This window comes from Dermacentor albipictus, chromosome 4 (assembly GCF_038994185.2).
Source record: "Dermacentor albipictus isolate Rhodes 1998 colony chromosome 4, USDA_Dalb.pri_finalv2, whole genome shotgun sequence".
Taxonomy (NCBI): domain Eukaryota; kingdom Metazoa; phylum Arthropoda; class Arachnida; order Ixodida; family Ixodidae; genus Dermacentor; species Dermacentor albipictus.
This window is the reverse complement of record NC_091824.1, coordinates 36,534,379-36,556,766: the sequence shown is the minus strand read 5'-3', so window position 1 is coordinate 36,556,766 and position 22,388 is coordinate 36,534,379. Positions and strand designations below refer to the sequence as shown.

Below are 22,388 nucleotides of genomic sequence, written 5' to 3'. Positions count from 1 at the left end.
CTTTTTTTTGCGTGGAAAATACTTCTTCTTGATGTATGTCACCATGTGCTTTTTTTATTTACTTCACTGTGACACGAAGGTGCACCGTCAATGAAAGACACTGCTTTCATGCAGTGCCACTTTTCAGTAGACATGTTTGCAGATTGTAAATACAAAGAACAGAAAATATTAAAAAAAGAAACATTGTTATGAATTCACAGATAAGCATTTGAAACAAACTGAGACCTGCCCATTTATTTAGAATCGGACTCAATTTTAATGGGTCTAATGACAATGTGTCTGCTCAGAGAGTCGCGCCGCGTCATTCTTGCGCGAGTTTAAGTGCTCATTTAAAATATATCTCCTCATTTAAGGGGTAAAAGTATGTTTTCTTTCTGTCAGTTCGAGTCCCAATCTTTCTTTCGGCACTATAATCTGGAAACACATTCCAGACGATTGTCGGTCTCATTGCGTACGTGCACTTCTAAATGTGCGCCAGGACTCCCCCCCTCCTTTCTTGCACACGTGGTGAGAGCAAAATGCCACACTCGAACGAAGCAATGCGCCACTGACCGAGCGTGGTGCGGTACGAGGCCCTGAATCCGGTCCCGACCAGGTACATGGGGTTGACCGCCAGCACGACGGTCATCACGCGCCCGGTGCTCTTGAAGAGGTCCGGTCCTCCGTGGCGGCCGCAGAAGACGGCGATGCGCGGGTCCGCGTCACTGTCGCCGTCCGTCACGAGCACCCGACTGGCCACGAATTCGTCGACGCAGTCGGCGTGCGTGGCGTGCTGGTCGGGCCCCAGCTGCAGCCGGAGCTCGACCACGCGGCCCTCGGGCGCGTAGATGTGCCACGTGCACCGGGAGGAGCCACTCTCGCTGTCCACCATCGCCGGCAGGAGGCTGAACGAGCCGCTCTCCGCGGTCAGGTTTCCGCCGCAGTCTGGGCAGGGGAGACAGAGCGAAACGCTGTGACTCGATCGATACCTACGTTGCTGATTGGAACAGGGCACGCGCGCGGTTAAAAAAACAAACGTCCGACTGAGTGTGAACTATGCGATGCTTCCTGCATGTATTTAAATGGCTGTCCAGTCGTCGAGCTTTTCGTTCGCTACGATGTCACCAACTAACTCGCACGCGACTCGTTGGAAATTCTAGCCCAGTCACTGCGAACGCCATTCAGAAAGTCGCAAAGCTATGCTAACTGCTTGAGCGCGCTCGCTAACCCGCAATGGCGAACAAATCGTTAGTTACCCAAGATAACAAATTTCTGCTATAACGAAAACGTTCTTTGAAAGGGCACTTTCTGTCCAACTCCTACATTCGTCGTAATCGCCGCTTCTTTGCAACCTTCTGCGGCTGCACCCTTTCTTCACGGAATACTAAAGAGTGCACATTTGCACGCAGGCTGCTTCCTCACTGTAACCTACAACAATCGCGTCGGAGTTCCTTCGTTACTTCGGCCATTGTGCCCACCCCCTTCTTTTCTAGCGTCGAACATCGCGCCTAATGACTTAAGGTCACCCGATTTCTGTGTAGAAAGGGCAGCTCAACAGAACTGTGCCGCCTTGCAGATTTACAACGCACATTCCAGCGATGCTGAGCTCGAAACAAAAAGTATCCCCACCAGCGCGAGTGTTTTCCGGCCAAAAGACGCTTTCGATTACAGTGGAACTCTCTCACAGCCCTCGTACGAAGTGACAGCTCACACAAGCCCGCCCGAGCCACGGCTGTTGTACCAGCATGCTGGACGCGCCACCGCTTAGAGTTAACCTTCCCAAATCATACCTTCGGACTGTAAAAAGAAATAGTTGCCAATGTTGATGTTAATCACACACGACCCTGACTAAAACAACGAGCCGTTTCTTATATTTGACTGCAACTTCTTAGTCGATACTTTGACGATCAGGATTGTATTTCGTGACCCAAATACTTAGGCATAATTAAACACCCGATTATTGCCAAAAATATACTGCCAAGATGCCGAACTCGAATATCAACATGTAGTTATATTTACGTAAAATGATTCATTTCTATTTAAAGCTCGTTCCATGATAGTTGTCCATTGCAAGGAGCGCTCAAACGTAGGAGGACAACTAAGGAACATAATAGAGGACGAGGGCAAAAAAAAAAAAAGGATAGCGATCGTCCCATCTGCTCTTATTTTGTTGTGCTCGCCCGTTTGTACGCTCCTCATAGTGAATAACTTCCAAGAAGGTGCCGAAGTCAAAGACTTCGGGACCTCCTTCTGTATTTTAACATCTTGCAATCTTCATAATCATCACAATAAAAACCAATTTTGATTCTGATTCACCATCCTTCAACACGAAACTTTAGACACCCTGTATAACTTCATACACGACCGTGACAACACAACGATGTCACGCACACATTACATTGTGTCATGTGCCAATACGGCAGGAAGGAAGGAATGAAAGCTCGGAAAGATAACTGGGTTCTATCCCGCTGGATATCCCAAAAGAGGATTGGGAGATAGGGAAGTGGAACAAGCAGAGTGAGAAGAGGTGAGACAGTTTAATTCAGACCAGCCACGTGCGTCCGACAATGCGCCGCATGTCCGTACTAAACCCCTCAAGGACACTACGGAAGCGCTGGTGTGGCTTTCTAAATATAGACTGTAATGTTCCTTGCTTCAAATGAATAAAAATAATACCTTAAAACAGCATAATCGGCTTCTTCAAACTAAGCCTAATGTCATTACTTTACACAAGGTACATTGCCTTCACTCTAGCAATAAAACAGGTATTCGCGATTTCTTTATCGGGAGTAACTCCATGACCCGTATTTATTCCATTTTCGGAAGTACCTATACATATCAAATGGCGTACTTTCGCTCTGCTTGTGCACAAATGCATGTACGCCATTAGGGGTGTACGAGACCTATAAAAAGAAATAGTCCCCTGATCTCCAGTGCTCTTACACTGAAGCAGTTAAAACTTTAAAAAGCAATTTTCCTCTCGTTACACGGAATATATCTGATGATACAATACGCTGCGCTTTTATTCCTTTTCATACGTACGTACGTACAAGATAATAGACGAATCCGCCGAATTACGATGTGCATGTATTTACAGATGTACACAGAAGGAAGTATTTCAGGTTTCAATACACTTCCAAAGGTTTGCATGCAACGAAGACAATGATCAAATTCGAGTACGTGAGAAAATAACAGAGGTAATTGATACAAAAGCTGCAGTTCAAGCTCACCAGTCCCCAAGATATGTCGTTATTTTCTCTTTTTCATTATAATACCACAGACTTGGCATTGGGCTCACTGAAAACTGCTGGTGCGTATTACCTGCACTTATTCTCACCATATAGTGAGTAGAACCACACGTTATGACATAGTGCTTGTGCTTACGTAGTGTGACGTGCTTGGAAACCGGGACTTTGAAGTTTTGTGCCAATACGGTCTGTACGAGTAAATACTATTTGGTATTTATATCGCAAGATACATTTAGAGACAAGGGTATGGCTCTACAAAGAGGCCACGCTTAACTAAGCAAAGAATAGGAGATGTCACAGTTGCACACTCACGCGATATGCGGTATCGCAGGCGGAAGCCTTTTCCGGTGCTGCTCCAGTCGGTGCGGAACATCACCAACACCGAAGAAGCGACGGAGTAGTTTCCGGGTGCAGTGGTGCCACACCAGGGCCCTCCCAGAATGGGCGAGGACGTCGAGTTGCCAGCGTACAGCGTTAAGTTGTCGTACTTACAGGTGTCAGCATCTGCGTGGGAGAACGAGAAGCTACATTTACGGCTCCGTGTCGCAGAGAATCTGGTGTCGGACGTCATAGCGGCAAAAAGATTTTGAACCACACATATCCAGGCTTTCCATGCGGTGCAAGGAAATTACGGAACTAATTGAATTTATCAAGCTAGCATACGTAGAAAAATCGTTAAGCACGACTTGCGCACAACCTACAGACATGATAACGTCAGATTGTAATTTGACTATACCAGAAAACGCAATTATGTTGCGCGAAAACTAAAAAAAAGCCCTTTTCCAGCGTTTCTGCCATTCATAGACCAGCCACAGCATCCGCCATTTGCGCGCGCCGGTGCGCGAGTATCTCGGGGACCACGGAGTGGCGCGCCCGATTCCTTGCGATATCTTCAGATGGCGCCTGCCGCCCCTGCATTGCAGCCCACGCAAGAGGCTGCGTTTCTACCAGAAAGCCCACCTTCGTGCATAGCGTTCGCGACCAGCGTTTCCCAGTAAACATTACGGTTACATGCGCTCCACTTGCCGCGGGAAGCGTGAGGAGCAGTCAGGTATTTTTGGATGCTATCGCGTTCCACCCTTGAAGGCGAAACTTAAGCGTTCTCCTAATTTTTTTCCACAGTTATACCTTCACTGCGACAATCCAATCCTTTAACTCGTCAGCGCGAGCATCAATGCCCTTAGCACAAAGCCTAGTAGAGTGAGTGTGAAGGAATGTCAGGACCATTCAATAACAAACGTACCAAGCAAAAAGGCGACACAGCCGGGTAAAGAACAGGAATCATGAACACCCTTAAAATCAATGAGCAGTAGGATTAGTTGCGTATGAAAGATAAATTTGGCGCTAAACTTTGTTTTTATTCAACGAAAGAAAGAAATGAAAGGAGAGGAAAGGAAAGGATAATACAATTTGCAGTTAGCAAGAACCACATCCGCACCATCGCATGACCTCTTGTTTTCATGATTTGAAAAAAAGAAGTTACAGAGGTATTTAAAATTCTTACGTGGATTGAATGCGAAAACATTCTGACTCTCCCACGTGATACTTCTCACTTGGTCATGTGCTAGAACTGGGAATGGTCAATTTTGAGGGTGGGCCACCCAAATTTTGGGGTTGGGACAAGGCAATTTTGGGAGTGGGCCAGGTCGGTTTTGAACGTGGGTCAACTCAATTTTCGAATAGGGCAAAGTTAATTTTTTTCAGTGTAGGCCAAAGCATGCGTCCAACGCCCTGGCTGTTCACCGTGGGATGTCGCAGTGCGAGCCGTAGCACGTCTAGCGCCGGGAATGTGACGTCATCACTTGGTCATGTGAGTTTTGGTGCCATCGAATGTCAACGCGGACGCCGGATTTTTGGCTTCATGGAGCATATAATGCTTCCGTATTAAAAAAAAGAAGCAAAGAAAAAAGAATAACTCCCCATCCCAGCTCTGCGAAAATGTATGTCCAGTGAAGATATTGAAAACCACGCCTACAACTGCTGAGGGGAGCATGCAACGCTTCATCGCTCAATTGCTGCTCCGGCGCGTTATTCAGCCACAGGAGAATTTGGACGTGTGGACTTCTGTGCTGGAATTCCACGGCAATACGACCAGTGGCAGCACGCCGTCGCTGGTGGTATTGCCGTTTCTTTTCACTTTCACGTATTACCGTTTCTTTTCACCCACCTCGTACTCTCACCACTCATCGGGAGTCCTAACTATTCGTTGGCTACCCATATCGGTGCTGCAACAACGACGCAATCAGTTGCTAGGCTGGTTCTTCTACATGTGAAAGGCTTGTGACGTCACTCCCCACGTCGCCAGGTGCCGTCGCCGCGACAACTCCTGCAACAGTAATCTCTAACGGGAAACGTATGCCGGGAGCGCTACGCGCTTTAGCATTGTTAGCAGGAGCGCATTATCATCATTTATGGGCTTTGGATGCTTGCTTTGAGCTTGCTCTTTACTGAAACGAATATTGTGCTGTATGCTGTATGCGCGATACCAAAGAATGTTTGCGCTTGTCACTTCAATCGCTGAAGGGCGTTTTTTTCCCCTTGAAGATGACGATACGAAGTATCCCGACTAACTATACAGGCTAACAGCTTCGCCGTAGAAGGTGCGTCCGTTCCCTTTGCACTGTCAAGCGTTGACACTACTCTGCACTGCTAGAGGAATCAAGAAGTGCGCACTTACTCTCGAGTTCGAAGTTGTCGGTGTCGAAGTCGAGTTCCAGGTGGCTTCCCTGCGGCACCACGATCAGGTAGGAGCAGTTGAGGTTGTTGGCGTAGTTCTCGGGGAATCGCGGCGAGGTGATCTCGCCTTCGTCGTGCTCGTACCGATCGCCACAGGCTGCGTGCGAAACGTGGCCGTAGTACGCGCATTTTTTGAGCACGTTGAGAATGGCTATGGCGGCATCGACCGCCTGGTATTCGTTAGGACAGACTCAAGTCAGAGGAATGAGCGCATTCTTGCGAACTCTCCCGATTCGTCTATGAGACTCCCGAATTTCGACCAGTGCTCCCAGTTGTACGACTACGGTTATAAATCTAATGATAAAACTGCCACTATACCACAGCTAACCTAAAGAAAAGAGGATTCGTGCCATTAGTGCTGCCAAGTCTAGGAAAAAATTCCCCTATATCTAGTGACTTTATGCACTGTTTTCGGGAATGGAGACATTTGTCCGGAACTAAGGAAATTTCGCACTGGGACATTGAAACGATGAAACTGTTGACATGACGGTGTGTTTTAATTTCAGTCGCCGGAAGTTACTTTCACTAGCACGCTAACTATACCGTGCAGCAGCGCATTAAAGGCGTCCTACGGAGTAAACGACCGGGTGCGGGCGGCCTGGGCCCTTTAACAAAGTACTGCAACTGCGATCTTGGCGTTCGTACTTCTAGCTAGGCCGTCGATGTCTGTGCACTTTTACTGAAATACTTATCTGTAACTGGGGAAAGAATGCACGCTGGATCACAAAAGAAAGCAGCGCGGGTAAATCTGGGCGTAAGTAGACACACATACGTAGCGCCTACAATCAGTACGAGCGCCTAGATTTCAAATAACTGTACTGGCACCCATTCGGAGCTTTGCGTTGCTGAGGATCAGGAAAAAATAAAATTTTCTTTCTGTTGCCGTCGTCGTCGCCCGTGTGCATTTGCATCCCATTTGTATTTAGTAAGCGGAAGGACGCAAATTATTATCGCGAGATGAAAACTTAAGTGGCCGTGAAAGTGACGTCAACGTACGAAGTTACAAATTTCGTTGCACATAATGTACTCGTGTAACACTTTCTGAAAGAGCATTACCGAAAGGGAATTATGCAAAACATTTGCTCGCTTTCGAGTGCAGTACAAGCTTCTCAATGATTAAACAGTTGCAGACGGAGGCAGGCAAAATTCTTGACAAGGCTGAGAGCTGCTTCAAAAATGACAGACTCATGTCACCGCCTGTCTTTTGCTTTCGCATCTTTTCTGGTTTATCAAGTAAAAACTCACAAACTAGGAGTGACTTGTAATCTCAGACAGGTAATCTGACGCTGCAACTTAATGTGTCTCTTTATTATCGCATTAAGGCAAAATGTCGAACATATTCAAGCTACATTTTGTGGCTTTTCGTTGTGAGATCCCATTGCCGGTGTTGTCACGAGTACAAATCAACGTCATTAATTTCATTATACATTAATTCATTATACATTTAATTCATTCGTAAACACAAATGCAAAAACTCCAGACACTTGCCTTTCGTGACGGTCATGCGGAAGCCGTCAGCTTGTATGTCTCCGTTGGAGCGGAAGAGGACACGGGCCCGGTGAGTGGCTGCCTCGATGGCCGGCGGGGCCTCGAGGCCGCAGTAGCTGCCCACTGGCTGAGGGTCCCACTGGCCGTCCGGGCCTTCGTTGAACACCTGAGGATATTGACCAAAACGTCGTCGGAAGTACCCAAACCAACTTAGTCAGAGAACGCTAAAATAAGCATTTAAAAAGCAACACAAGAGCATCGCGAGGGCACGAAAAGTGTGCGTCGGAGATTGCGGGGGCTCGCGTGCTGGTGAATCTATACATTAGACTGCGTACAACGCACTTAAATCACTTCGCGGCTAACGCAGTGAACTCAGAAGTGCGCTTGTTTCATGCCTTGTTACTGTAACCCATGTGATAACTGGACATAGGAACTCGGAGGTATCTATGCCATACCTGAGGGACCGTAATTCGTTTTTGAGGTGTGGCGCCTTATAATTTGACCTAAGAGTGTCGTTGGCTGCCCATTTACACTCCAACGCCGCTGACTGCTTCTACCAAGTTACACAGGACGCTACTTAGCACGTGACCTGCTCATCTCATCCTCTCCACTCTGCTGGTCACACACTTTTTCTCCCATCAGAACATTTCTCGGTCATTTGCATTTTCCCCTTACATACACGCCTTACGCCAAACGTCTATTTTGCCGTCGACAACGGCTTTATATTGTTCCAAAAGAGCGTGTTATTAAATTTGTTTTCATTTCTCATTTACTCCCTACCTCACCTTCGAACATTCATTGGAGCAGGAGAGCCCATCTCTCTCGGTTACAGTTACCATTTCAAGAGATGACGAAATGGCCTTGTGGTGTAGAAATCATCATTATCCCATTATCATCATCCTACTTTATGTACACGCAATGGACGAATGCCCCTCCCTGTGACTTCCGATTACCAATATGCCTCCAATCAAATATTGTGTCGGCGATCTCTATGCTATACCGTTTCGTGGCTATTTTATTGTTTCTTTTCCTGTAGCTTCAGTCACCTCCGGTTGTAGTGGCAAGCCCGGCATCAAAGAGAGGGATATCTGTTTTCACACCTTAGTAAGGTCATGAAAATTGAATCCTTATTCCGCTGTAGGCTTTGTCGCTCATATAAAGCAGGAAAAATAAAAACAATGAAATGTTAAAAAAAACTAATAATTACAGCAGATCCCGGTTTACAACGTACGCCAGCCAGAAGCTTGGGACGACAACAGGAGCAGAACCAACTAGCCACCAAATGTTAAAATCTTGTTGAGCGTAGACGCACAAAGGAAATAGCGTCAATGTATCTGTTGTATCTTTAAAAAAGCTACACCAAACATTTGTGTGATGGGTTCTGTCGCCATGACAAGTTCACGTTCTCTTTTGTTTCATTACTATCAGGCCTGCTTGTTTACGTAATTTTAAATAATCTGTAATCATAATTTGTTAATGTTATGTGACCGTGCTTTTTGTGTCGTTGACTATGAAATTTTCACTGTTTTCGTTTTTTTTTTGTTAAGAGCGCTCTCTGAAACGTGTGCTCTCAGCCAACCTCTACAAAGCTGCCCTGAGTATGAGCTGGCGAGGTACCCCTCAACTACTACCTGCGACTTTTTTGCCTGGTCATCCTCTCAACATCGTTGCAAAACATAAATCGAATTCAATTAGCTCTAATAAACGTTCTCTCCCGCCATAAATGCTTTCTTTTTTAACCACACGAACTGATCATCGTCTGTCCTTTTTTGCGTTTCCCCTCACCGCATTAGCACAGTGGCTATGAAGTTGCGCTATTGAGATCGAGGTCGCGGGTTCAATGCCGACAACGGCGGCCGTGTTCCGACATAAGCGGCATGCTAAAACACTCGTGTGCCATGCATTCGGCGCACGTTAAAGAACCTCAAGTAGTCAAAATAACGGTGCGCCTCATAATCATTACACGACTTCGGCGCGCAAAACCCGAAAATTGAATTAAATATGATATTTAATTGACCTTTACCCTCCGTAAGCATCCACTCTGTAGCTTTAATCGGTGACTGCTTTTAGGCCCTGTCACGTGCCTAAGTTTGCTTCTTCCCCTATTATTCTCCCTCAGAGATCGCATTTTTCCGTCTAGAGATCACACACGTTTCCCGTCTAGGTGACGTATTACGTCCGAAAAACCATGGACTCCACTCTTCGCACCTTGACGTAGTCGGCGATGCATCCGGTGCTGGCCTCGATGTCGAAACGGCCCCGGAAGGCAAGCCGTGCCCGGTAGCCCTTCTGGACGTCCACCGTCCAGTCACACTCGGTGTTGGCCGGGTACCGGTTCGGATAGTTCGGAGACTGCAGAGTCTGCTCGCCCCGGCCGTGCACCAGGCCACCGCACGCTGCGAGAGACCCTTGTGCTGAGTCGTGCGTCCTGTGGCACTTAACAGATGCGTGACGTGTGCGGACTGCACTCGAATACCCATAACATTCACCAATGGACCTGAACTCGAGTTCGGCACAGCGCCACCACTTGAAGGAAGAAGACACGTACACCACGCTTCAACAACGATACACATTGACTACGGAGACATTTGGGAACGGCGCCGCAGTAGCTCAATAAAGTGCAAATGCGATAAAATTGCAGCTGTGCGCCTTATGCTGCAGGCGTGAGTGAATGCTTGCGAGGGTGAGCCTAGAGGAATGGCGGCTTGACCTCGCGTGCGCAAGCGAGGAAGGTGGGGAGGATGCGCGCCGTCTTCCATCGCGCAGAATGCAGCAGGAAAGAGTGTGTGTGTGTGGGGGGGGAGGGGTACATTCGACGCCGCTGCGTATGGGGCGGCTAAGCGTGACTGCGTGCTTCTTATCTTGAAAGTAATCTGCGATGGGTACAGAGTCTAGGCACACTGAGGGCGGACAGCTTCGTGTGCTCTGTGTTCTCGCCGCTTCACTTAGGCCCTGTATTCACGATAACGAATTTATGTTGCTCAAAAAGGTCTATAGCATTGACTTCCCGTTTCAGTTTCAGTTTATTATTCGTTCATAACAACTTGTTACAAAATATGGTATACAGACAAGTTGTTGTCGGTATAGCCATCTAGATTCTGTATGTAAAAATTCGTGTCACCTAATAGGGTAATTTCGGCATCATTACCGCAAGCCTTAATATCCGCAGGCTTCCGACTAACTTTTGATTGTTCTCTGTGCAATTATTTCCGGTCCACAAATACGTTACGCCCGGCCAAGTTTTATTTGCTCTCATTGTACCTGATAACTAAAGATGCTCTTGGCAATTTTAATTTGCTCTTTTCCATTTGGCTCCCTGATGGATGAGCATTCCAACTGCTAGACTTCTCTAGACAGTAGACACGTACTAGACACTTCTCCCGGGGACTCACCGAGGCCGACGGCCATGACGCTGATGTTGAAACCCTTGGCTGCGCCCACGGCGTCCGAATGGAAGACGAGCATGAACGCGGTGCCGACGAGGGTGACGGGGCCGCGCTGGCCGCAGTACTTGTCCACGCTGGGCGCCAGCGGGTTGTTGCCGCTCTTCACGTCCAGCCAGTCGGCGCTGCAGTTCTCCTCCAGGGCGAAGCTGCTGAAGTTCAGCTGCAGCGCGCAATTCACGCGAGGTTCGGGTCGGCCCTCGTTTTCTCGCTTCCCGCGAAACGTTTTGCGAAACAGTGACTGCTCCATCTGAGGGCTGAACAAAGCATGTTTCTGTAATACGCGAGCATTCTAGTGCCGAATTCTCTCGGAAATCTGTCATTCTGTCCATCAATCTGTCTGTAACGCGTGACACGATGCGCTACGTGGGTATACGTGAGTTCCTACGGGGGCTACATACGAGAAAACCCTATGACTACGTATGGCTACTGAGATTTAGGATTACGGCCCTATATATATTGAGTACTGAAGAGGTGTAAAGAGTAAATAATTAAGGTTAACAAAAAGCCAGTAAGATTATTTAGGTTGAAATTAGTAAAGTAAAATAGAGAATAATTAAGAAAATCGAGTCTAATTAAAATTATCTAGGTTAAACAAGTTAGTATAATCACGAGTAATTATGTATGTAGTAATTACGCCTAGTGAATATTATTTAAGGATATCTAAGAATAATTAAGCCTTATTTCGATTCGATAACATTACTCTGATCAAGGCTAATCAGAATATAATTAAGGTTCACTCGCATGACATAAGCCTAATTAAGAACAACTTCGAGAACATTAGGACAATCAATATTAATAAGGACATCGATTAATAGCTTAACACACATTGCTTAACGACAATTTAGATTAATTAGGATTACAACAAGTTCCCGCAATAAGATTAACTTATACTTAGGATCACCAATTGCGTAACTGCAGCGGGTGGTTGCAATACTTAGCAGCACATTGCGTCGTCCTACACAGTGCGAGCCACGGTGTGCGTAACTCGGGCAATCCGTTCGTCGCATCAGTGCAACGGGCGGCGATGCGGGTTTGTTGATACATCTTGGTGCACGCTGGTGCAGCTGCGCTCAACCACCTGTACCAACTAGAGAGTTTCTGCAGTGATTTTTTTTTTCTCGTGAAGGGGAAGAATAGGACAGCTTAGCTTCCAGTCCCGCATGGAGAAGTGCGCATGTGTGCGACACGAAGCCATAATTTAAAGCAACTCTTTCTATAAACGACCGACCACTCAAGTAAGCTAACAGGGCATCGGAAATTAAACTGCTAAGCAAAAGCCATAAACCTAAGTAGCCAATAAACTAACACAAAGCCGACTTATGCGACTGCAAAAAAAAGAGAAAAATTTCTAGCCAAGCTGGTTTGTCTGAGCAATCACGTTTGCAAATTGTGAATGTACGTAATTAAACCAGAGAGGAAAAATTTTGTCCGTGTATAAGTCTCAACATAGGCCCCATTTTCTGCACAGCCCCTTCCCTAATTTTATTTTTTTTTCACTGCCAGCCAGATGCGGTCGTTCCCCACCGTTCACCACCCCCTCCGACCGTCATTTCCTATTCTCCCCCGTCCGCTAGCGTTCGGGCCTGCGTTACGGTTTCGGGGGAGAGTACCATCCTGGTGGCGCCTCACGGCGGAAGTTGGAGGAAGCCTGACAGACGCAGGGACGCCGTCGCGTCTAGCGCGTCTCCATTGGAAAGGCAGCAGTGCGCGCTCAGATGCACTCGTGACACAAGCAGTCGAACCTAATTAGTCGAACCAGCTGGGTAGCGTCGCATCGCGGCAACTCGCTGAACTAAGGCGCACCAAGGGCTCCCATTGGGGAGCGAGCGATTGTATTGGCATCGAACGTCGTCCGCAAGCGTATCGGAGAACGACGAACAACCAGCCAAGCCACCTATAAACAAGCCGGCCCCTCCACCCTCAGCACCAGAACCAGGCCACGCTCCCGCACACCGTCAAGGAGGAGCCGTTCCCGCTCCAGAACTCCATCTAGATCCAGGCAACAACGCTCAAGATCCCAGTCTGCATCGGCTTCACGCATCACATCTACCAACAACAGCAAGGTGAGCTTCGCAGACGCTCTCATGGGCACCTCGCGAGAGGGTCGTAAGATCGCCAACACACAAGTCACCTACCCTCCTCTTTCACCAGAAAACCCAGAAATAGCTCAGCTTAAGCGCGAGAACGCCATCCTACGCGATCTCCTAACTAAACTCTCGCAGGAAGTTAGAGACCTCAAACAGTCCCAAACACCAGTCCCTACACCTATCGCACAGAACGTCCCTGCCCCTAGTCAGGAGGCCCCCTCGACTCCCGCCCCCAAGAAGAGAGCCCTGCAAGATGGAGCCACGGGCCAGGTCCGCTCTGAAGTTAAAGACCTGCTCATCTCACTTCAAACAACTATTAGCACTTTCCAACATGCACTGGACTCCATCCAGCAAGCCTTCATTGGTATTGTCCAACGCGTGACCAACCTGGAAACTCATATTCTCACGCCTCCTAGCCATGCCGCCCCCGTCTGCGACCCTTCCGGGACGCCGATGGCGACATCCACCATCTCCCATCATGGCTCACACTAATCAATACGCCCTCATTTGGCAGTGGAACTGCCGAGGCTTTCACCATAAACAACCGGTACTCAATCAATACCTACGCCAACATACCCGCCGCCCGGATGCTATCCTACTTCAAGAAACCAACAACGCCCCGACCATGCTCCCCAGTTATAAAACCTTCCATACCACCCACCCTCTTCACCGGGTCTCCACCCTAGTACGGCGTCGTATTCCTGTTATTGAACATGATCTCAATAGTCCTCACATCGAACATCTATTCCTCGAATTAATTCCCAATCGTAAATGGAAATAATGCATCTTCCTTCTGAACATTTACAATAGCCCCAAGGATAAAGCAAGGTGTCGCTTCCTCACCCTCTTTAAGAAAGCTCTTCACGTAGCTGGAACGCACCCCCTACTCATCAGCGGTGATTTCAACCTCGCCCATACAGGCTGGGGCTACGTTCGCACGGAAGCTGCAGCTCGCAACCTCTGGCAAGATTACCACGACTTACGCCTTACGCTCATCACGGATCCCTCCTTTCCTACACGCCTCGGTACTTCCACTACCCGGGACTCTACCCCCGACCTCACCTTCATCAAACATATCAACAATGCACACTGGACCAATACCCAGCAAGACCTGGGCAGCGACCATTATATCCTTGCTCTCTCTTTACCCCAACTCGCTGCCGCCCCTGCCCCCACTAAAGAATTCACCATTACCGACTGGGATGTTTTTCGAAAAATACGCATAGGTTCTACCTCAGCAGAAGGCATTACCGACATTAACACCTGGATGCAAGCTCTACGCACTGGTGTTCAAACAGCCACTCGTGTTGTAACTACAGATGCCTCAGTTGAACGCATGGATAGCCGCCTCGCCCATCTTCTGGAGGCTAAAGACTCCATCCTAGCTCGATGGAAGGAGCAGCGCCTAAACCGTCGCCTCAGAAGTAAGATCTCCAAACTGAACACAGCCATCGAGGAGCATTGTCAAACCCTCAGCCGGCAACAATGGACTGAGCTGTGTAACACGGTGAATGGACAACTTCATCGGCCTTCCTCGTGGAAACTCCTCAAACATCTGCTTGATAATACCACCGCCCGCACCACCCAACAGGATCGGCTGCAGAAGCTCCTTTATACGGAGACCCTTAAGCAAGGTCCACAACAGGTGCTTGACTACCTCTGCACCAGATATATCTCCAGGGGACAAGTCAGTCCACACAGCAATTACATCGGTAGCCCCAACCCTACACTAGACGCCGATTTCAGCGTATCTGAAATACATGCCGCTCTACGCAAGCTTAACGGTCGTTCTGCTCCAGGGCCAGACGGGGTCACTAACAAAAGCCTTCGCGATCTCGATGACGAGTCCGTGTGCCATCTGACTGACTACATCAACGATTGCTGGCGCAGTGGTGCCCTTCCAGCCACCTGGAAGACTGCCAACGTTATCCTAATTCCAAAGCCTGGCAAACCATCTAGCCTCAATTACTTAAGGCCCATCTCCCTCACTTCATGCGTAGGCAAGGTGATGGAACACGCCTTCTTAGAACGCATCAAGTCACCTCGAGGACAACTCTCTCTATCCCCACACCATCATTGGATTTCGCCCTCACCTTTCTACTCAAGACGCTATGTTGCAGCTCAAACATCAAGTGCTAAACGATCGTTCCCGTAAAAGCCATCCTCGGACTCGACCTCACTCAAGCCTTTGATAACATTTCCCATGCAGCTATCCTTGACCAGGTCTCCAACCTCCACCTGGGAGAGCGAGCCTACAATTACATCCGTGACTTTCTCTCCAATCGCACGGCTACCCTCTCGGCCAGGGATTTACGAGCAGACCAGCTTCCCCTTGGCAGCAAAGGCACCCCGCAAGGTTCAGTTATCTCTCCCATGCTCTTTAACTTAGTCATGATTGGCCTTGCCAAGCAACTACAGCAAGTCGACAATATCAACCATACTATCTACGCCGACGACATCACCATCTGGTCGTGCCGAGGCAGTGATGGTCAAGTGGAATCAGCCCTCCAAACGGCGATTGACACGGTTGAAGCCTGTCTCCAAGGGACCGGACTGCGCTGTTCGCCGGCTAAATCGGAGCTTCTGCTATACAAGCCCATTCAGCGGGGTCGCCCTCCCAAAAACCAATCTGATCATCGACCCTGTGACGCCATCACCCTACGCCTTGAAGATGGCAGTCCTATCCCACACGTCCCTAGTATCCGGGTTCTCGGTCTCACCATCTCTACCAACGGCTCCAACGCCTTGGCTCTCAACAAGATCTGTGCCCAATCTCAAAACACCCTACGACTTCTTAAACGTATATCTAACCGACGAGGAGGACTCAAAGAAGAAAGCCTTCTCCGACTCGTCCAATCCTTTGTCATATGCCACACTACCTACGTTGCTGCGTACCTCAACTGGTACCGGGCTGAGCAAAACAAGCTCGACACCCTCATACGAGGGGTCTACAAACAAGCACTTGGGCTCCGGCATTGCACCAGCACTGAACTCTTCAACCAACTGGGAGTACACAACAACCTTTCCGAATTCATTGAAGCCCAACAACGCTCTCCGCTTGAACGGCTCACCCTTACTGAAACGGGGCGCTTTATTCTGTCCACGCTTGGCTTCACCTACCATCAGCAACAGGGCCCCAAACAACCGATCCCGACCGACTTCCGTAGCTGGATCTACATAGACCCTATCCCTAGAAATATGCACCCTGAATTTAACAGGGCCCGGCGCCAAGCTCGGGCCGGAGCTATCATAAAAGCCCTTGCCCACGTACCTGGCGTCACATTTGTTGATGCAGCCCAATACTCCCATGGCACACGATTTGTGGCCGTCGCCACACGCGATGGAGCCCTACACCACGCCTGCAGCGTCACTACCCCCACTGCCGAGACGGCTGAAGAAGTGGCCATCGCCCTGGCCACTTTAGATCCCACCTGTCACACCATAGTGTGTGACTCTCGCTTAGCCGTTACTAACTTCAGCAAAGGCCGTATTTCTCCCCAAGCTCTTCGCATCCTCTGCCAGGCACCACACTCTAAAGACAGCATAATCTCCCTAACATGGATCCCGGCCCATGCGGGCCCTGTCCACCCACACCTCCCCTATCTCAACGAGGTCACCCACTCCATTGCGCGAGGCCTAGTCAAGCGTGCCGGAGTCACTGGAGATGAGTTGCACACCAGGGACAGTCTGACAACTTATAACGATCTCGTTAAGGCCTTATACCTCAGTCGCCGAATCTTCCCCCCGCCTCAGCCAAAGTTCAGCCGGGCGCAGGCTACCACCCTGCGTCTACTACAAAGAAACACGTACCCTTCACCTGCCCGCCTCCACCTTATATTTCCGGACGTGTACACTACCCCCAACTGCCGGTGCTGTGGAATTCACCCGGCTACGCTTCCGCATATGCTATGGGAGTGCCCAGCACAGTACATCAGACTAACACCACGACTCTCTCGTCGAGGTTGCATGAGGCTCTGCGGAGCTCTGCCCTCGACGACCAAACCTGGGCGACCCAGCACGCCCGCGAGGCGGCGGCGAGGCAAGCGCTCGACGTCCCTTCGTGGGAGGCTTAGGCCCGGCCATCATAAAGTGCTGGTTCTACAATAAAAGTTTATTCCTCCTCCTCCACTCTGCTGCAAACAGTTACACTTACACCAATAGAAATTTTATCTACACACACTCTGCCCCTCTTCCCCCCCCAAAAAAAAAGAAAAAAAGAAAAAAGAACAAAAAAAGAAAAGAAAGAAAAAATAAGAAAAAAATGAAAACAAAAAGCATACATATATTTCATTGTATTTTATTTTTATTTATGTTTATGATCTATCATAGCTCAAGCTTCAGCTACATACTAAAGGCTAAATCCTATATTCTACAAATATAAACCATAATAAAATAACAAATGTTTACTACATTAAATAATAAATCTATTCTTAAGTTTTACCAGGCACAGGAAAAGAATGAAACCAACCACGGAAGACCCGGCCAAGTATCCAGGGGAAGACCCTCGCCAAATCAAGTCAAGCAAGTAGGGAAGACAAACTTGTCAGTCAAGAGGAGTGCACTTACACTTTGTATTTAGTTAATAAGTACTGTTTACTCAATAAGGCCCGCACCCCGCCCGTTCCCTTGGCCGTGGACGCTGATGGTGATACACTCTACCTCCCTTTTCCTTTTCTCTTTACCTATACCCCTAATAAATCATTTCTCAATCTCATACCTACCTTATCTCCCTTTCTCTTCTCTTCTACCTTCTTTCACAGCTAAATATTTATTCCTTTATTTTTAACCAAATTATATTTTTGGCCCTATGCCATTTTATTTTTTTTTATTTGGCTTCCTTTTTCCACCTGCGATACACTAGTGGTGCAGGTTGAGGCATTTCTTCACTTTGCCTCTCTCACTTCCTCCTCCTCCTCCACTCTGCGAAGAAGGATGACCAGTGAAGCTGTGTATGTAGGCTCCTTAAAGGCGAACTGCACCTCTGCCGCGGGTCGGCCCGGCACTGCACAATCTTCGGAATCGGCCCATGTCTTTTGCTGACAACGACACGAAAATTTCCTTGGACGGTACAGGTATACAGCTTCGCTATAAAAATTAGTGACGTTTCACTTCGTGAACGTAGGTTGCACGCAAGCGTATGGACGCCGTGAACATGCACCGCGAGCACCACGGCGTCGACGTAAAACGCTATGCACGAAGGCGGGCTTTCGGGTAGAAACGCGGCTTCTTGCCTGGGTCCATCTCTTGCTATTGTTTCACTCTTTTAAAATTTCAGTCTGAGAACACTTAACATAAAAGGCACGTGCTGCCGATGCGTAGTTTCATGATACTTGTTTGTGGACTCTCATTATCAAAATTCCAAGGAATAACCTTGCAAAAAAGATAAGACTAAGTTTGAGCAACTTTGGTGCCGTATAGTATGCTTCACGACCTCGGGCAGACACCGCCGACTTGGAAGAGCTAGCCAGTTCATTGGAAGAATGAGTGCATCACGCAATTTTAGCCAAACTTTAAATATATGCAAATGCCATGTAGCGGGACAGAAGCTACGTAGTGTTGTTTGCCGTTGCCTGGAGGTACTCAGATTATTTTACAGCGAAGCTGTTGAGGACTAGTTCCCCCAGGATCATGTCCGTGTGTATACAAAAAACTCCCCATACGTAGGTCGATTCCGAAGATAGTGCAATGCTGGGCCGAACCGTGGTGGAGGTGCAGTTCGCCATTAAGGGGCCCACATACACAGCTTCGCTGGTCATCCTTGTTCACAGAGTGAATGGGCACTGAGTTTCTTGCATACGGCCTAATTACGTAATTAGACTTAATTAATTAACCAACTTCTCAATTATTATAATTAGGTGAAAAGTGTCAATGAGAAAATTGTACAGCAACATGAAAAATTCCCTACACAGCTTTCCGTTGCGCCATAGGGGCTACACAAAGGTGTTTTTGCGAGTGTGAAATAGCCCTCGAATAGCACAGTCATAAGTGCTGGTCTGCACTTTTTTTTTTATGGTGTACAAAGGCATTTTTAGAGTTGCGCTGCCGTCTTTGTGCGGCATTGAGATCGGTGAATGACCGTGTCAAGATCACGGTGTGTTACTGTTGCACCCTTCCCTCGCCCAAATAATATCATCTTTATTATCGCTTCGCGTTTCGAGAACATCACAAAAAGCATGTCGATCTTGTTTCAAACAACTGAAGTGCTAGTAGCGAGACGTGAATACGCATTTCAGTGACTTGTCACGTTGTGTTTATAACTCCGCAATCTCTGCGATATCGTGAGACATGCACAAAGGGGTGGGGTCAACATCACTCAGCAGTTGAAAAACGAGTCGCAAGCACGCAATCATGTCTTATCGCATCATACACTTTATAGTAAGATAAACGCATCATGATAATTGCGATAACTGCGACAATTGTGGTTCTGATGTCATTGCGGTTAATAATTATTACCTCACAACTAAATCGTGGGATTCTTTTACTTGGATTCGCTGCTTCAAAAGGGAAGCTAAAATAGGCTATTACACGAAGGTCGCGTGTACGTGAGCCGGCGGTCTCCAGACGGAGGACGCCGTAACGCTGAGATGAAAGGTGGATATTATAATTTCCTTTTCGCTATTGGTTGAGTCGTTGTTAGCTTGATGCAAGAGAGTGGCTAACATTTGCTGAAATAAAAAACTAGTTAATGATTATACCTTCTCAAATATTTACAACATTGTCACATCGCCTTTGTGCACGTGACCATGCAAGGGCGATAAATATAATCTCGTATCAAGTAGAACCTGATGATCCTACTAACGTAATAACACTCACAGTGGTTTAGTTTACCTAATTTAACTCATTACCTGCTTGCGTGTCACAGTGCATAAAAAAAGAAAAGAAAACGAAAAGGAGGTCGTTGTAGAGTGCGCCCCAATTGGTGATGCAGAGAGCACAAAAATGTAAAAAAAATAGCATTGGGGGCAATATCAGCTTACTGCAGTCAGCGCGTTTCGTTGCATGAAAATTGTGACAAATAGTTCACACTGGAGCGCAGCCGCGCACACGTCAATGCGCGCCGTCGACCCGCCTGTCCACGCTAACGCGGAGACGGTGCTGCCACCTATAGTTTCACCTCGCGGCTAGTAGCTTACCCTATTTTTCACAAAAGGCGGCTTCACTTACAGCGAACGGCGTAGTTGCTGCAAGGGATCTTGTTATGGTTCGCATTACTTTTTTCCTTGCCACTTTACATGCTTGGAGGAGGAACTAACGTCAAAAGAGCAGCAGTGTCAGTTTCCCGGCTTACAGTAAAATAGGAATTTCACAAATTTGACGACATGCAGCGCGCATATTGACAGGGAGTTTTAGGGTCTCGCGCATCGAAAGTGCAAGGGGAACACAGACCACCAGGCGTGCAAACGAATGCGAGACGCTGTAAACATAAATGCGAAGGCAGCACAAAAGAACGAAAGCACCGTGTGACGCTTTAGGTCGGCGAAGGCGTACGGGTGCGACTCCTTGTAAAACTCCCCGTTCTCGTACCTTGACCTGCGTGCCCCAGACGTCCGGTTCGATGATCCAGACGCAGTCGGTGTTCGGCGGGTAGCTGTCGGGAAACCTCGGAGTGGTGATGAATTCCATGTTGTCGCGAATGCTCAGTCGTCCACCGCAGTCTGACAAAAAAATAAGGCGGGAAAGTGACGCTCACGTCATTATCGATCTCACATTTTGCAGTGAAGCTCCTCGTCCTCGCCCCCCCCCCCCCTCCCCCCCCCCCGAAAAAGAAGTAGTTTAAGGAACACCCGCTGTGAATTTTCTTATTCTGTCTGTACAACTGGCTATACAAATAACGACCGATAGCTGTAGTGGTACGGGGGCCGCTACAGCAACCCGCCTCGGCCATCTTTGCTCAGTGCGGCTGCTGCCACACCGTGTTCGACAACCGACGCGTTTCTGACAAAGTGAATAGTGAATTTCGAATGACAAAAGCTAGGTCAGAGGTTCAAGTTGTATTGAAAGCCCGTTAAAAATTTTCGAAGAGCAAAGCTTGTTATGAAGACAATGTCGTGGAACACAAATCAGGGTGGAAATCCAGTGAAGTATTTTACAAACAGTGCGAATTTCTTCTTTGAATTTGGAATATTTGAGCCTCATTCCCAAATATATTTTATATAGCATCAACAAGGTCAACTTTTTGGCAACTTAGGGATAAGTTGACATAAACGCAGCGAAAAAATGACGAACTTTATTTCGGCGCATAATAAAAATTCGTAACTACAAAGCAAATGTCTTACCTAAACGTCTAATTCAATCAATGAAATAATCTAGTCCAGTTTCTGCAAAAACTGAGGGTGATGACAAAAATGCCGCATCGCCGAGCCAGAAAGTGAGCAGTAACGGAGACCACATATAACAAATATGTGGAGTACATGCAAACAAATACGCAAAATTAAGTCCAATAGCAATGAAAAGAAAAAAGCATACCTATTTACTAACCACTCGCAGAGGTACGCAAATAGTTTTTAAATAAAATTATTTGCAGTTATAGTAAGACTTGCTCCTACTCAATTGTCGGAAACAGACAGATTAAGAAATTGGGGCCGTATAAATTTTAACATTGCAAACCCGCAGTTAGTACTGCACTGGTACTATAGGAAAGCACCTGGAAGTCTGGTTAGATAAGGTGTTGCTCTCTGTTCAAGCCTTAGAACTCGGCAAGAAATAATATTGCTAGGCAATAGTTTTTTTTAAAGAAATGTCATAGTCTTCGACCGAAAAGTTCAGTTAAAGGCAATACAATTACCCACGCACTACGTCTAGCATGACATGAAGCCAATGGCCTCTAAACATATTGCTGGATATACGGAATATACGGTTTCCTATAGAGAGTCCTATAGAATATGTGATTATGAAAAGGCGGCGTATGGGTTAGTTCTAGCGAGGCAGGATGCTGGTGCAGTGCCCACGTCCACACCTTCTCTCATTTCTTACTCTTCGCGATGTGAGCTGATGCTGCATAGTTTGTGAGGATAGAAAATAAAACATGCACAAAACCAGACTTCGCATAAAACTGTGGCTGAAAAGACTAGCGACTTGATATAGCTATATCTTAGTATTTTATTCTCTTGAAGGTGTGTTTATGCATGTGGGCGATGTGCTCGAGCACATTAACATAGTGATGGTTAGTGATACTGATGTGTAATTACATGTTGCATATCACCACATTTCTATGTTATCACATTAGCCGTTGTTTAATTTCTTGGCATGCAAGCTGAAGTAACTTCTGGATTTATTAAGAAATATTGTACAATATTTCGCTATCAGTTCGGTATATTTTCTTTCTAAGAAAGTTGGGTGTAAAGTGTGGTTCAGGCCTCTCCTTAGTTTCAAGGTAAAGTGGCAGTTTGCAAAAGTCCACCAAC

At 47.4% G+C, this 22,388-nt stretch overlaps 1 protein-coding gene across 2 annotated transcripts in view; it reads right to left on the bottom strand.

The window, feature by feature from the left end:
* The window catches only part of LOC135919878 (cubilin-like), a 230,672-nt gene that overhangs the window by 21,257 nt on the left and 187,027 nt on the right, over positions 1–22,388 (bottom strand). For both annotated transcript variants that reach the window (XM_065453869.2, XM_065453871.2), the window contains 7 exons: positions 20,509–20,639; positions 10,844–11,057; positions 9,660–9,847; positions 7,452–7,617; positions 5,905–6,060; positions 3,540–3,731; positions 553–924 (listed from right to left, as the gene is read on the bottom strand). In XM_065453869.2, the coding sequence (XP_065309941.2) occupies positions 553–924; positions 3,540–3,731; positions 5,905–6,060; positions 7,452–7,617; positions 9,660–9,847; positions 10,844–11,057; positions 20,509–20,639 (1,419 nt within the window). The remainder of the gene's footprint in view (positions 1–552; positions 925–3,539; positions 3,732–5,904; positions 6,061–7,451; positions 7,618–9,659; positions 9,848–10,843; positions 11,058–20,508; positions 20,640–22,388) is intronic.